Below are 15,997 nucleotides of genomic sequence, written 5' to 3'. Positions count from 1 at the left end.
TCCCCATCGCCTCCCCTCCCCCACGCTACCTGCCCGGAAGCTCTGACTGGGCCGCTCGCCTCCGCGCAGGCGCGGTGCGGCCGCCGAGCAGGGCGGGACTTCCGGGCAGCCGTCCGCCCTCTCTCGCGAGAGAGAGATGGGAAAGCCGCCGGGGCGCGCGGCGGGGGCCGTCACCGCGCGCGCGTGTGGCGCGCGCTCCCGCGGAGGAGACGGGGGGGGGGGGGGGGAGTGCCACGCGGGGCTCCGCCGGCGTTGCGCTTGCGCGGAGCCGCTGCCCTTGTGACGAGTCGCCTCGCTTCCCTCCCTTCCCCCGGGGCAGCTAATGGACTCGCCCGGGCCCGGCGCGCCGGGCGAGTCCAAAGCCTGCGCGGGGGGTGCGGGTGGGGGAATGAGGCGTCAGGCGCTCTCTCCCTGAGGGAGCGGCCCCGCCGCGCCGTTACCTCGGCCCCGGCCCCGCGGGCCCCGCCGGCGGGCAGAGCCCCGAGGGAAACGGCTGCCCCGGGGCCGGCGCGGCGCGGGCGGCTGCGGCGCTGCGCGGCTGGAGGGCGGCTCCTCGCCGCGGCCGCTCTGCCCCCGCTGCGGGAGCGGCCGCGCAGGCCGCTGCTCCGCCTGCGGGCGGTTGCGCTGGGCTCTCCTGCCACAGAAACGCTGTTTAAGTTACGTTAGCGGCAGAAGGTTATGTCAGGTAAAGCAGCCTCCTGCAGCGCATCTTGTGCAACGTAGCCGCCAGCCCTGCGGCCTTGCTGGCTGATGGCGCCAGCGGATAGGCAGTTTACCTGGGCGCTGGTCTAGGTGCGGCGGAGCTGGGGTAGTGTCTCATCTCTTCCAGACGTCCAGCCTTCTTGGACGGGTCTGCAGCCTGAAACTCCGCAGTTGTGGTACTGCTTCAGAGCTGTTGCCTGCCCGTCACTGGGGCTCCCCAGTGCCTCTCCTTCCCTGGAACCTCGGCTGCCTGCTCGCTGTTTTGATACAAGTATCTAGAAAAGAAGGGGGGGGGAAATCACTATCTTTCATATCAGCTATATTTTGGTGTCCCAGGTTCAACAGTCATACCTCAGCAGAAATGTGAGACTTAGGAAAGTTTTATTTGAATACTGCTGCTCTCTATCAAGTGACCTTGCTGGTGTCAGCATCTACTGACATCAAGCAGTATTTACTGAACTTCATTTTAATTCAAAGTCTATCTTTTAAGGTGATAGTTACTGTTTTGTCTTCTCACCTTAGACCTCCAGTCTTTAGGTCATGTAATTTATGTATTATACAACATGTTAGACTGGCAGAAAGCAATCACCTTTCTTTCTGTGGTCACTTGAATTTGGGATCTTGGGCAAGGAAACATGTTGTTACAGGTAAATACATCAGGGTAGATTACAGCACTCCATAAACATAGGATTAGTTTCATCCTTATTTCACCAAAAGTGTTCAGAGTAAGATATGTACTTTTCTCGCTCATAAATCCCGCTCTTGAAGATATATTGAATCCAGCCAAAAAGGGAGGAAGAATATTCTCAGGACACAGAAATGTGCACGCTTTGTTACTCTAATTGAGATGTGTTGCAGGAAAAAATCAGTTGTGATAAATTGTGCCTGTATGTTTAACAGTTTGCATCTAGGTTAGAGGGGAAAAAAAAAAGCTAGGATGTTTCCAAGTACAGCAGTAGGAGTTGGAAACAGACCTTTTGCTCAAAGAGAACAGAATTTGTGTTTTTGATTATGGCTAATTTCAGCTACATACAAAGGAAAAATAACTGCAAAAAGAAGACTGCTCTTAGAATAAGTCAATCCCATAGTTCTTGTATTTGGAAGTTACCAAACATGCTTCCAGATTCAGCACTCCAGAACAGGTTCCTGAAGTGTCCTCCCACCCTCTGTACAGGTCTGCTAAGACCACACTTACAAAACCAGACCATGTGTAGACGTCGTACATCACAAGGAGGATTAAAAAGCTTTAGCTCAACATTTTCATATTAGTCAGCACGAACTGCATATTCTGGATAATGCCCTTTTCACCAGTAGAAATAATAGCTTATTTATGGGACTCCTAAAATCTGCAGATTCAGAGTTAGAAGATGTAACTATTACTGAAACATGTTTTAACTGTAATGGCAAAGCCATCATTTCCATTTTCCTAACACTTCCGTTGTTCCAAAGGTGTTTCAAAAACATACCACTGAAGTATTAGATGGCACAAGTGTACCCTCACAGATGGTTAGAAATGTAGCTCAGTATGCAGGGAATCAATGATTAGCTGCAGTGCACTAACTTCAGGATTCATTTTTGTCGTTAGAGGAATTATTAGTATGGTTTTATACTATCCTTTGTGCTAATTCACAGTGTTTCTCCTTCAAATGTTTTTTTACAAACAGTGAAACAGACAGTGATCACTACAAAAACTGTGAAGAGTGAACGAAGATAAGTTATTTTATGGAGTATCTGACCAAAAAATCCTTTCTACTGAGAGAAAATCAGTCTTCTTGCATGTCTCAAAGCTAAGCCTCAGAAAAGGTGGCAGTAACACTGGAGAGTTTTGTGATGATACTAATGCAGGGCACAGGCTAATCAACAAACAGAAGCAGCTTTTAGACCTAGACTAGATCCAGACTTGGGAGGGGATTTCTGAGGATCTTCTCCTTCCAGAAAAAGTTAATTGATAACAGCATAATTACAGTGCTAGGTATAAGAAACCAGGCACAGGCAGCAAGGCACTGTCGTTATTCATGCTTGCAGATCTCTCTGCAGTTCTAACCACTGCTAGCCGTGACGTTGCTAACAAAATAGAAGTATATATTGCTTCATGTGTGAATGTACCAGACAAAGTTAACTGAGAGGGAGAGGAGATATTCCTTGTTTTTTCTTATGCGGAAAAATAACTCTGAAAAGTAATGGTGAATAACACCCTAACTTCTCAGAGCTTAGTTCACAATAGGGCCCTGTATATTAGGTAGCATTAGGTAACATATTGGGGGCACATCTGCATAATAAAGACAAATGCTACGGCAAATTACATCTTGCTACCTGCAAAGCCATAATTACAGACTTTGTGGTCTGTAAACATCGTATTTAAGCACAACTAAGCACATTCTAACCTATTTGCATCTCCTTATAGATAGTACCAATACATGTAACTTGTCTGAGACAGTGTAGCAACAGAGTTGGTGCAATCTACAGGGTCAGTGCAACACTTGCAATGAAAACTGGACTGCTGTTTTTTGCCAGATTCCCCAATAACCCTTATAGTTTTTAACGAATATGCCTTTGACTTACTGAATTGCACTGACGCTATCTATTTTGTGCTCAAAACACGAGTTAGTGAATTATAAAAAATACTCATTTTCAAGATGTAGCTGGCTTTTTTATTCTCAGATAAAACTATTAACTCTTGATGAAAAACTCTCATCTGCAGAGATATATTCCAAATATTTAAAAATGAGCAACAGCCTGTGCATATACAAAGGGAATACTGCTGGTATTAGCAGTGAAATAGCACTGGCTTTGCATGACTTATCTGGGAGGGGACAGCTGGCTCTTGCATGAAAACACGCCTCTGTCACCTTTGCCTAAGCTCTCATAAAGTTTCCGCAGAGGTAGTGAAAAGTGAGGAGTTAAACTCTGGGCTCTGAACAGACACAAAGGAACTCTCCTGGGCTACAACCAGCAGGAGGTGAGCAAAGAATGGGCAGAGTTCAGAGGCATAGTAGCTTGAAAATATATGATAGAAACTTCAAGGAAATAATTTAAAGACAATGTCAAATATCTATTTAAAATATGATTATAAGCTTTTCTAGGACCTCTGGCTGCTTTCAGATCCATGCAGTGCTTGGCACAGAGGAGACCCACCAAACACAAAGTATAATCCCGTGTCTGTCCATACAGTGTGGCTAATATGCAGCTTTTGGAGTAACCAGGTAAGTGGGCCTTAAGTTTTCATTTCTGTGAGTTCTATATTTTTGCAAATAGTTGTGACTTTTTTTTTCCTTCTGGCAAGGTTGTTTTCCACTGCCTGTGCACTGTAAGGGTTGATTCCAGTGAAGTAAGTAAGTTCTAAAATAGAAGACTTAAGTAGGAGGGAAAAAGGCATACCAAGCAACTGCTAGGCAGTCAGTCCATCACCACAGACATATCCTGTTGTTCAGCTTCTGCACCTGCCAATAGCATGACTATTTGGTTGGTGTCAGAACAAAACATGTATCCTGTGTTAGTATAAGGAGAAGTGGGCAGCTGTGCAGCCAGAGCTTGGGCCTGTCTTGGCAAGAGGAAATATAGGGGGGCAACAGATGTGGGATAGAAACAATAATACAAAGTTAAAAATAAATGTAAAAAATATGGCAGTTCCTTTAAAAAAAAAAAGAAAAGAAAAAAGCTTTCTAAAAGTTTATTTTTCAGATTATGTCAAGCATTTTAAAACCTGACATAGACAGACTAACTGTTTCTAATAACTGAAATGATAAATTCAGTGAAAACAGATTTCTTACTTAATGATCAGTTGTTGGAGAAGTGAAGTAGTACTTGGGAATAAGAATTATATTTTGTATTACTATTCTTTACTGACTAGTATATGTTTTCCCTTTCACATTGAGAGTGTGATTGGCAAAATAATTATTTTTACTTTATGATTGAGAATTTGGTTCAAATCAAATTTTATATTAACTAGTTTGAAATAACCTAAAGGGAACTCTTTTAAACAGCGTCAGTTCTATGTAACATTTTGAAATGGCTGCATCCAACTAAGGTCTTCGCTGGTTGATTCTGGGCTGTCTGACATGCTAGCATGAGTTCAGTGCCAAGGAGCTGGATGGATTCTTGGTTTTGCCAAAATGGCTATGGTTACATGAATACTTCTGCTAATATATTTGGTACATTCTGAGTCAGAAGAGACAATGTTATCCAACAAAAAGAGTAGGTAATGTGATGATGGGGAAAAACATGATCCAGCAAAATTTATCTAGCTTTAATGCAAGTAATGTTAGATCTTATTTTGTACATATGACTTAATAAATGTAGCATACTGAGATTTTGGGGGGAGAGAGGAAAAGCAGACATGGCAGCACTATTTCAAACTGGAAGAACTTGAAGCAGAGCCACATGCTTCACTCTGCTTTGCTATCTAGCCTTTTGCATGCTTAAGATTTAGCAGAATTTGACTCAGCACTGCTGTATAGAGTCTTTTTGGAGCATCACCTTTCAACAAGCTACAAATAGTAATCAAGTAACCCTTTTATATCATTTCTCTAAGATCCAGTGTTGTCTGTTACAAGATCATCTGAAGACAGAAGAATCAATCTCTTTACAGAAAACTATAGACAATGCTTTTTAATCTATTGTTGCATTAGACTAATTTCATATTGCTGTCTTCAACTATATATAGTCGGTGGTTGTAGAAAAGACAGGGAGGTGCACAGAAAAAGAGCAAAGGGTGCAAGTTATAACAAGGAAAGTTCTGACTAGATACTAGGAAAAAAAATTGACAGTGAAGGTGGTCAAACACTGGAACAGGTTTCCCAGAGAAGCTGTGCAATCTCCCTCTGTGGAGCTGCTCAAAACTTGGCTGTTCAAAACTCTGAGCAACCTGATCTAACATTAAATATGGCCCTATCCTGAGGAGGGGGGTGGACTTCTGGAAGGCCCTCCCAGCTGTGGTTATGTTGTGTTTTTGTGTAATGAAGTAGAGCATTTTTCAAAGGATCTGACTTGTACAAGGAAACTTAGAATAGAGGCTGGAATGGAGCAAAGCCTAAAAAAGGACAGATTATTTCAACTATTAGCAGTGATTTCTTAGAGGCAGTAGGCACACCTGCACTGAGGGGACCTGTGTGGCATGTTGTGAATATACTGTATGTTGCACAACGTAAAATACACCATCATGATCAGGTCTTTTGTAAAAGAAGATAATATCAGTTTATCCTATGGCAAGTTATTTACACTGTTCTATTCAGACTAGCAGGTTATTTCTGTTTGTTACTCATGGGTATTCTTCATCAGATATGTTAGAGTCCAATTATGTTTTTTTCAATAAGGTTATGATTGGCAAACTTGATATATTAGGAAAAAAAACATATGGACAATCTTGTAGATTAGCTGTAGTAGCTCATCAAGTCTAATAGCAAGGAGCTCTAGATGTAGGGAAAGAAGTCCTGGAAGACTGTGACTTCCTTAAAGCATCCTACTTTAAGCAATAGCACCTTAGAGCAGTTCTCACACTACTCATTTTGGCACAAAGTTAACTTGTTTATTTTTTTAAGGCTGCTACAAAAAGCTAGCATTTCCCATAGAAGCATATACAACCCTAGCGTCGAAATAGGAATTTGTGAGTTAGGGCTCACGGTTACTAGTGTCAAGTCACTTTCTGCTTAATTCCTTTTTTTCTTCCCAGAATCATTCACTATCAATTTTCCATTGAAATGACTAGTTCAGTGAACTTGCCTCATCCCTTTCATTCTACAAGTAAGCAGAAACTCAAGTAAGAAAGAAGTGCCTGATTTTTTTTGTCATGCGCTTTGACCTGCATACTAACATACTGTAGGAAAATAGAGCTGGAAACACTTGCAAATAAAGGGCACTGCATTTGTAAGAATGTATCCAGAAGGTTATAAGTTCAAAAGTAAGATGTCATCTCCTGTCTAATACAATGACTCTTTTGGCAGTGTATTCCTCCTTTCTGAAATGCTGTAAAAGCAGTATTCCCAAGAGGCTTGCTAGAATCATAAAGGTAATACAACATCATCTTCCTGAAGAGTTTCAGTTATTGCTAACCATAGCTGGATTTGAAAAAAAGATAATTATCTCCCTTATCATATTCTCAAGCTCTAACACACAATTCTTTGGCCATGCGAATGAAGGGCGTGCGGCGCTCTACTGTGTTAATTCTTCATGGCACAGATTCATGTTGTTACAGTAGGATTTTTTTTTCATTAGTGTTAATTTAATAGCATATCTTCATTATGGAATAGTGCATATCCTGTATCATCATTTGCTGGGCACAACAGATCAAGGGAGGAAGCTGTGTTACAACACACCGGAGCAACAGTCAGAAACTTTGTTTTTTGCTGTTCTCCCATTCTTTTTGTTACCCTTGCATCTCTGTTTGCCTTCTGGGACACTTCTAACACACTTCAGGAATATGGGAACAAAACAAAGGGAGCAGAACAGGACAGAGAGAGCGAAGATTTTAGAGTTTTGCAACTGAACTGAAGCTGCGAGGATTTGCTGTTGTCAGCAGTGTGTTTTTTCATCCTCCAGCCATTCGGTGTTGACTTAGATCACTTTCGTTTCAGATGAAGAGAGTCTCTGGATATTCCTCTGTGGCTGAGCAGCGGAAGCAGGTAAAGACTCAAAGATCAAGTTTTAAAGGAAGTGTTATGCAGATGCTTTGAAGACCAAATGTATTGAATCAGCTTCTAAGAGAAGTGGTAAACATTTCTCTACTCTTAGCACAACTAGCAGCTCATCACTACAGCAACATTTGCCCAGCATTTATTTCCCCTTTTAGTGGATTGCAGCTACAGCATCAAGTTGTGAAGAGCCTGTTATCTTTGCCGGCATAGCAAAAGACCACAGCACTCCAGTGTAGCCAGAAGCTGGGCCGTCTATCTTAGTTTATTGTGGCCCAGTCCTCAAAGTAGTCACACTAAACAATTTGTTTCTTAGCTGGTATGCCCTAGCCTCTTTATTTGCTGGCAGCAATGCTATTCTGTACTTCAGGAGTTTGCCAGCTCATACAGGCTCTCTAAAGATAAGATCTCAGATGATCTGTGGATCAGAATTTGGGAACCACTCTGCTGGAGCTGTAGCATAAAGAGAACCAGGATTTTAGTGGGGAATTGGACTTGATTAACAGGATTTTTTTTATGTAAAATCTGCTTCTCATGTAACTATATTGAGTGGAGTTCATTCACATAATCACTTCCTCACATGCACTAAAAACAGAGTCTGAATCAAGACAGTTTCTAGCCAAAGGGCTAGAATTTTTAAATAGCTTAAGCAATAAGCTTTAGCAGCTCTTCCCTATCTCAAAGCAAGACATACATAGTCTCAGATGTGCATTAGGAGTTATGAGTTTTTGAAACTCTTTGAGATCTTCAGCTGGAAGATGCTAAAGCATCTGAAATATTGCTTGGTTTAGCTAAAAATTCTGACTCTGGAAGACATTAGAGCTTTTCTTTGATATGTTCTTTCTTCATCTCAAGAAAAAGATTTACAGGACACTGTTTTGTTAAAGTGCTCTAAGCCTCGCATAGCTTTCGTAACTTTTTTACTAAAGCATACCTAGATAATACAACACGGTCTAAAGATTAAAGAATTCTTACATTATGTCAGCATGCATGAGCTGTCACATGGATGCAACTGGCAGTATGAAAATGCTAAGAGAGCAAATCTCCAGCCCAAAATCCAGCAGCGCTATCTGAAGCTGGAATAGATAGCTCTCCCACCAGCCTGGCATTTCTAGTTCAGTACGCTCAGTGATAATGGTGACAGCTGATTATATTGCTTTTAACATAAGCCTATAGGGTTCATAAACCTAAGGTTGTAGGGCAAGAGTCCTTTAAATTACTTCCTCCTCAGTTCCTAATTTGATAAAAACCCAGATGACAGTGAGAAATGTTTGTTTTAATGATGAAAGTTTCTGTGATTATCAGCAAAGTTTTATGCCAGGACAGATAAATATTGCATAAAGGTTCTGGGCAGTGATGGTAAATATTCTGTAGCTGTTTTACAGAATTTTAAAGAATTCTTAACACTGAAAGCTGTATAGAGAGGGTTTCTCTGTATTGTATTACTATAAACACACCTACACTCAATATTTATTAGTGAGCTGTCTCTCATTTGGCCTCTCTGACAGGAGACAAACAGGACGGCAACTATGAATCATGTTATTTTTACTCTAGTCTGTTTTTGCAGCACAACAACACAGTTAAACAGGAAGGACAGAGTTGCAAACAAAACACTAGCTGCTTATTGCACTATATTATTTTAGAATTGCATTGATTTCTTTTTTCATCCTTTACTCTGAGGATAAACATTATGGATATTCACTCAAGAAAACCCAACGTAAGGTTTCTGGATTCTGGAACCAATTCCAACTTGAGCTACTTTAAAAGACAGATAGTTAATTACACATTTGCCATGTCTTTGCTGAATAGCTTATTTTGAGTTTTTGAATACTCAAAATATAATGAATGAAGCTTTTTGAATATTTTTGATTGCTCTGTATAGTTAAAATCCTTACTGTGATAAGAGAGTCATGCAAACATTGCAGATGCCTTTGTGCTGTATACAGGAGTATTTAGTAGATAACATTTCCACAACTGAATCCAGGAATGCAACGTACTTCTTACTTTTCAAAAGTCAGTATTTTAGCTCCTTGTGAATGTGTAGCTGCTCTGTACAGATGGCACATGATACCTACTAGCCAAGCTGTGCTCTTAATACAAGAATTGTGTTGTACCTGTGATGGGTTAAAAGCACAGCAAAGTAAATTATATAGGGAGAGGTAATTTCTCATATTAGACCTTTGTTATTGTTGAGAACAAAAGGCACGCTTCTGGGTACATGAGTCTGTGTTCAGAATCAATCTTCAAAGCTAAGAATGATGTTTAAAGAAGCAATTCTGAATTAACTGGAGCTGTTAATCAGCTCATTCAGGCAAAAAAAGTTGTTCGTTACTGCAAGGAGAAAAAATATTACACAGTGGGAGGGAAAATATAGTGGCAGAGAGAGAGGTGATAGAGGTATCATTCCTTACTCTCAGATCTTCTATTCCTACTGTTCTGAGTTATCCAGAAGCCCCAGATAGTCCTCTAGATACTGAGAAATATGCCCAATAAAAACAGGGAGGGAAAGAGTCAGTGGTCCTTTCTCTCCTTCTGGTTATCGCAAAGAAAATTTCCTGTCAGTAACACTTCAGGTCTGTGTAAGCATGGCAGATGGATGTGGGCATGCATTCTGCTACCAACACGCAATGTCCTACAACAACTTTGTTGCTGTGTTCTTTAGAGCAGTTTTGAAACAAAGGTCATCCTACAATGGTCCGCTTTATCTCCTCTTTTTCAAATAAAAAAGAAAGGTTATGTCAGACAGCAGCACATGCTTACTGTTGTTGCTTGCTCACAGGAGGGGAAGGTCTGGGATGCGATGAAGATCAGTGCCTTTGTCCTGGTTATGGGCCTGCTCATATTCACTGCCTTAATGAACTCTGTTTCTTGGTAAGATTGTTCAAACAAAAGGCTTTGAGGAGAAACATTTTTTTGGACAGAGATGGGAGAATTGGTTGATTAAAAGATGGGTGACTAAGAACACTTATTCTCACAGGTATATACAAAAGATCTGGGAGACTTCAGGCTATTTCTGGCAAGCAAAATGGCTAAAGCTCTACTACTTTTTTGAGGGAAGGGAGTGGGCAATCTTCCTCTTTGGTGAGTTCTCAGATTAACAGCCTTCCACTGTATCCAGCAGTTGCTTCTAGAAGAGGGACATGGACATACCTTCCCATACTCACTAATCCCCCACTGAAAAAGCACAGATAGGTCTCAAAGCTGTTTGGACTAGCTCATCATTAGATACCTTATACAGATTTAAAAAATGATTTTTTTTGCTGCTGTTGAAAGCACAGAAATGTCTTTTCTGTGAAGGCACATTCTTTGCTGCTGTGAGAACTAAACAACTCAGTAAAACTAATTACTGAAAACTAAAGCCAATCAGTGAATTTTATTCCTGCTGTAGCATCTATTTAACTCTTTTGTCTGTAACAGTTGGTAAACAGACCTGGCAGGGATGTAGCAAGGTGCAAGGATCAACTCAACCATGTCCAACTTGTATTTAAAAAACACCCCTGACAAAGAACCCCACAACCTCCCAGAAGAGCCTTTTCTTACCCTCAATTGTTGCAAGTTTCAGCCTAGGGGACACCTGCATGCTCTAACTTCCTTACTATCTCCTGGGTCTTACCATAGTGTCAGAACCTACCTGTAATCCATTTTAAAGCACCTCAGGGCAGAGAATGCTTACCTCACACAGCCAGGCCCTTGCCAGGGCCTTCTGGATATTAGTCCGCTGTATTTTGTTTCTAAATTACCTATGTCTCTTATTTATTCATATGTCTCTACCTTTTCCTCCTGTTACAGGGGCTGCACTGATTCCCAGCCTTGTTTTCTGGAGCTTCAATGGAATCCTTATAGTGGCTGATGTAACAGGAAAACCAACTTTCATTACTCGATATCGCATTCAGCTAGGCAAGAATGATCCTGTAAGTTTTTCTCACTGTGCTTCTTCTGCTAGCTAAACCCTTTGGGCAGTCTCAGGCTTGGAGAAGAGAGGAGAACCAGTTAAGCTGTTCTCTTGTAAGGCAATAGGATACAGGAAGAATCAAGCTGAGCCTTGTACATCAGTTGCAGAGAGGAAGGTAGATCTCGTAGTTATGCTACTGACCAGATCTGGATTATCTGACAGCTTATTAAAAAGTTGATGCATGAACTAACATGAAAAAAAAAATACTTCTTAAAGCTCTTTATCTTCCCAATTCAAAGCCATGTTGCATCTGATGTAGGCTGAAGTCCTGAATTCTCTTTTGTAGGTGGATACAAAGAAATTGAAACAAGTGATATACACAGTGCTGTTTAATCAGTTCTTTGTCACCCTCCCAATGCTTTTACCCATGTTCTACATCATGAAATGGAGGGGCAACACCTTCAGCAAGGAACTACCCACCTTCCACTGGTTCTTTGTAGAGTTGAGCATCTTCACATTAATAGAGGAAATTCTCTTCTATTATTCACACAGGTGAGCTGAATATAGGAACGGGACACTCTGTCCCCATGCCTTAAGAACTATACCTCTCTTTTATGACAGCAATAGACCTGTCCTCACTCTACCCTCAATCTTATATTCAGTGGGAAGACTTACAGGTACTGCTAGCCACCTTTACTATATGAGTTTTTGGTGCTGGAATACCACATGTAACTATAACAAATAGAAGTGTTTTAGGTGCAGTTACAGATATGGAACAGCTTGGAGGCTAAGGAAAAAACAAAACAGCTGGCTTTATACAAAAGCTGTATCCTGACTCCTTAAATAAGAGAAGAACAAGACTAACTACTCTGAAAGAAAAAATGCTCAAGAGATTAGTGACTGATCTCCCACTCTTTTGTACAGCACCTACCAAACAGGGCTTAGATGTTGACCCCATAGGCCTTCTGAGCACTAGCACCAATATTAGAGGAAAAATTAAAGCAGGAAACTAAAAAACCTTCAAGACTGTGTGGCAGCAAACATAGCATTCCTAGAAATACATAGATTTCCCTTTTGGACAGATGCATGTGGAGCACCTAAAAAGGCCATTTCTTACTAAGGGCTCATGTAACCTAAAATCCTGTCTCTAACAGTTCTCAGTAGGAAAAAATCTAACATGGTGGAAAAGTGAGTCTTCTGAAAGGTACTCCCAGGTTCAAGTAAATCAGTGCTTCAGGGACTTTTAAGTTATGGGATGTGTCTGAACTTCCTGTACTTAACAGTAGCCAGTAGACCCATCCATTGGGTGAGGGCTCAGTGCCAGAGACAGGAAGGCCAGGAGTCCTACACTCTTATTCCCAGCTGCTCTGAAATCTCTAAATTAAAAAAAAGGTGTGAGCAAATCCCTAGCAGAAATTCAGTGTTATGTTACTCTGTTCCTTTCTTATGGGGCTCAAAACCAACATTTCTGTTTTCTTTACTTAGGCTTGTTCATCTCCCATTCCTCTATAAGCACATTCACAAGAAGCACCATGAATGGACAGCCCCCATTGGTGTAGTCTCTATGTATGCTCACCTGGTAGAACACATAGTAAGTAGATTCTCCTATGATCGCTCTTGAATTCCTGCATGGAGTGCAATTTCCAGGGGATGAGAAAGAGTGGTAAAAGAAGCAAAGCAAGTGTGCATTCAGAAGCTTGCTTCTTCGGGAGAGAAAGCTAAAGGCTTCTTGGAAATGCAGCTTAGAAGTGTTACAGTGTTTATAGTGGACTCCACTAGCTTTAGGAGCGCAGATCCAAAGGCCTCCAAATACGGAAAATAAGAGGGAAATAATTGAATGGTGCTTCCTTGAGCACAGCAAGACATGGGAGCACAGATTTTCTTTAGAATGAGATACAGCATTTACACAGTCTGGGTTCCTGCATGGACTCAGCCTTCTGTCATTGGTGGCTTGGATCTGTGTTTGTAAGACTTTGCTATTTCCCACTTCTGCATCAGCCAAAATTTTGTGTGAAAACACATCCTACCGTTAGAAGTCCTGGGTTGCAGCACCAGCTCCACAAACCGTAGCTACTACAGTCTGCAGAATTGTCAGTCTTTGGGCAGAAAACTTACTTTTTAGATTCAGGAGTGCAGCTGAGCCAAGCCGGTGCAGTAAGCTTGGTCTGGGCGATGGCGGCCATTTGTACTACTGGTAGTACACAATGAAGTGGTGCAGTTGGAATCATCACTTCAGCATTCTTCTAAAGCAAAGGTGAAATTCAGACCTCTGACTGCAGGGGCAGTTATTAAAACTGTACTGTCCTTACACCTTCTTTGAGATCACAACTAAATTTTACTACAAGCGTAAGGAGGTTGGACTGTTGGTATGTTTTGTAGCAAGTATAATACAGTTGCCTCAGAGCAAGTTATTTTTTTGATGATATTGGAATTTTAGTATGGCATTTCCAAAGGGATCTTGGCTTTGCATTACTTGCACAGAACTAATGCAATGTGTCATTCAGGGGAAGCACCTCGGCTCCCAGGACAGGAGTTTGTGTTTTGTACCATTAATGAGGTAGTTTGCTTCTCATTTCTAGTTTTCCAACACATTACCTGTCATGACTGGCCCGATGATCATGGGGTCTCATATTGCTTCAGTCACAGTGTGGTTCTCCTTGGCTCTTTTAACAACAAGCATTTCGCACTGTGGCTACCACCTGCCCCTCCTACCGTCGCCGGAATTCCACAACTTCCACCACCTCAAGTACGTGTGGGCACTGCTCAGTTTCCCCTTCCCCTTCTGCCTGTGCACTCTCACTGCTGACAGGCAAAGCTCCTTTTGAAGGTCAAATATTCTTGCATAACTCATGTGCAAACAGTGAAACACCTCCAGTTCACCTAATATGACAGCTAAAGTCTGGATTTCAGAGGATTCTAATTGATCTCCTGTGCAACTGTCAGCCATCTCCCTGAGATCTACATTTCTCCATTGGCTGACTTGGAAGCTTCAACAAAGCATAAACACAGCAGTTAAGGCTGAGTTTTTTGGGTTTCCTAAGATTACATGAAATGAAAGCACATACCATCTAAAGTAGCAGGTATCACCTGGCCTTCCCCCAGGACAAACTCAGAGTGAAAAATAGTTCTTTGCAAGGTTCCTTCTAGGAGTTTAGAAGATAACTGCACAGGATCTAGAATAAAGAGCGTGCAAGAGCAAATTGCATAGCTGATAAAAGTTTGCAGAAAGGGTCTGCCCATCTCTCCCCAAATACTGGGATTAGCAGCATTCTGATCAGGTATCTTGCCCAAGCACTCATAGTCAACGCCTCCTGGCAAAAATTCTCAGCCACCTTTTATACTGGAGAGAGCATAATTTCAGTAGGTTGCTCAGAGATACATACCAAAGCAGTGGAGGAATTGTTCCCAACTTCCAGGTGCACATTAAGTTCATACAAATATTCCCTTTAACATGATTTGCCTCTCCTGTAGGAACAGGAAATACGGCAGTTCTGCTGTGGCCTAAGCGCAGGTCAACACCCAGATCATGGAGCCAGCTCTTGTTATCAATCATTTCCTCAGCTCAGCTTACATCAGGACATCGATCACTGCAGACCTCAGGCTCTGTGGGCGGAATGGCTGTGCCAGCTGCTCACTTCCACAGTGCTGGAAGTGCAGCAGCTGTCTTTAGGCAGCCTGGCCTCAGAGTACACAGACGTGGGCAATGCAGCCTTCTAGCTTACTGCCCTGCTGCTCCTGCAGCACTGAACAACCCCAGACACACCTTGTTCAGCAGGAGCATTTCTGGGTAAAGATGAGCGAGCAGGAAAGTTCCAGGAGAAGTTTCACCCAGGCTTCAGCAAGTGTGAAAGATAAGGCTTTGAGGGAGACTGGTACAGTATCAGAAATGACTCATCCAAGGAGGCTCATCTAAGGAGATAGAAATAGGAAGGGTGTGGTAAGTTCAGTAACATCCAGCGATAACTACCCTGTTTTGTTGGCAGGTTCAACCAGTGCTACGGAGTCCTGGGACTGCTGGATTATTTGCATGGAACAGACACCCTGTTTAGACAAACAAAAGCCTTCAAGAGACACAAAGTCCTCCTCAGCCTTACACCGCTCTCAGAAAGCATCCCTGATTCTCCCAAGAAAGCAGAATGAGACCTACCAGCTTGCAGTTCTTGCACAGCCCGGGGACCAGAAGACCAGAGACAATTATTTATGCCAAATAGTATTTTAATTGGGAAACAGGTTATTATTCTTAAGTAATAAAACCCAAAGCTGAGTTCAAACATGCTACTTGAAATTCCTGCACTTGCTGACTATGAATTCCCGACTAGGGCAAAAAAACCTTCCCTAGAAAGGTATTTTCAAAACAAGTTTAGCTGCTTGTTTGTTTGTTTTGTAATTACCTTCATTGATCCTTGGTTCGGGCTGCCTGCACCCAAGCCAGATGTGTTCTACGCCACATGGTTGTTTTGGGGGTTCCTGTACTCTGATGGTCGTAACACTTTTTCCACAGGCCATACTTTCGGCCATAGTACTAGTCTTTCAGCTGCTTGCTACAGAAATATCAGTAAAATTACTGAAACTACACACTGTAGGGACTCAAAAGTACTATTTCTCTGAGACTCAGCTTTACCCTATCTCAGAATGCCTTGGATGTGGGATGATTTGGCCTGGAACCCCATGGAAAGGCAATGGAGCCACAGCTTTAGAAACTCTCCTCTATACACACCTCAGAGGCTCTAGCTTCCCATGAGCAGAGCCTCAGCATGCAAGACATTAGTACAGAACT

The 15,997-nt window shown here is 42.1% G+C and overlaps 1 protein-coding gene across 6 annotated transcripts; it reads left to right on the top strand.

Annotated features, from left to right (window-relative positions):
- Positions 1-549: 549 nt before the first annotated feature.
- On the top strand, positions 550-15,498 carry FAXDC2 (fatty acid hydroxylase domain containing 2). 6 transcript variants are annotated; one of them, XM_062587263.1, is made up of 12 exons: positions 550-685; positions 3,777-3,905; positions 6,371-6,441; positions 6,642-6,706; positions 7,272-7,319; positions 10,108-10,199; positions 10,306-10,409; positions 11,118-11,239; positions 11,567-11,772; positions 12,706-12,811; positions 13,800-13,966; positions 15,204-15,498. In XM_062587263.1, the coding sequence occupies exons 3-12, from the start codon at positions 6,399-6,401 to the stop codon at positions 15,358-15,360; spliced, it is 1,110 nt and encodes a 369-aa protein (XP_062443247.1). In that variant the 5' UTR covers positions 550-685; positions 3,777-3,905; positions 6,371-6,398; the 3' UTR covers positions 15,361-15,498. The 6 variants fall into 6 exon arrangements, with proteins under 6 accessions (XP_062443247.1, XP_062443251.1, XP_062443250.1 ...); XM_062587264.1 differs by lacking the exon at positions 550-685 and adding an exon at positions 2,292-3,661; XM_062587267.1 differs by lacking the exon at positions 6,371-6,441.
- Positions 15,499-15,997: the final 499 nt, after the last annotated feature.

The sequence above is a fragment of the Rhea pennata genome, chromosome 14 (assembly GCF_028389875.1).
Source record: "Rhea pennata isolate bPtePen1 chromosome 14, bPtePen1.pri, whole genome shotgun sequence".
NCBI classification, from domain to species: domain Eukaryota; kingdom Metazoa; phylum Chordata; class Aves; order Rheiformes; family Rheidae; genus Rhea; species Rhea pennata.
Note: the sequence above shows the minus strand (reverse complement) of the source record. Positions and strands in the feature narration are given on the sequence as shown.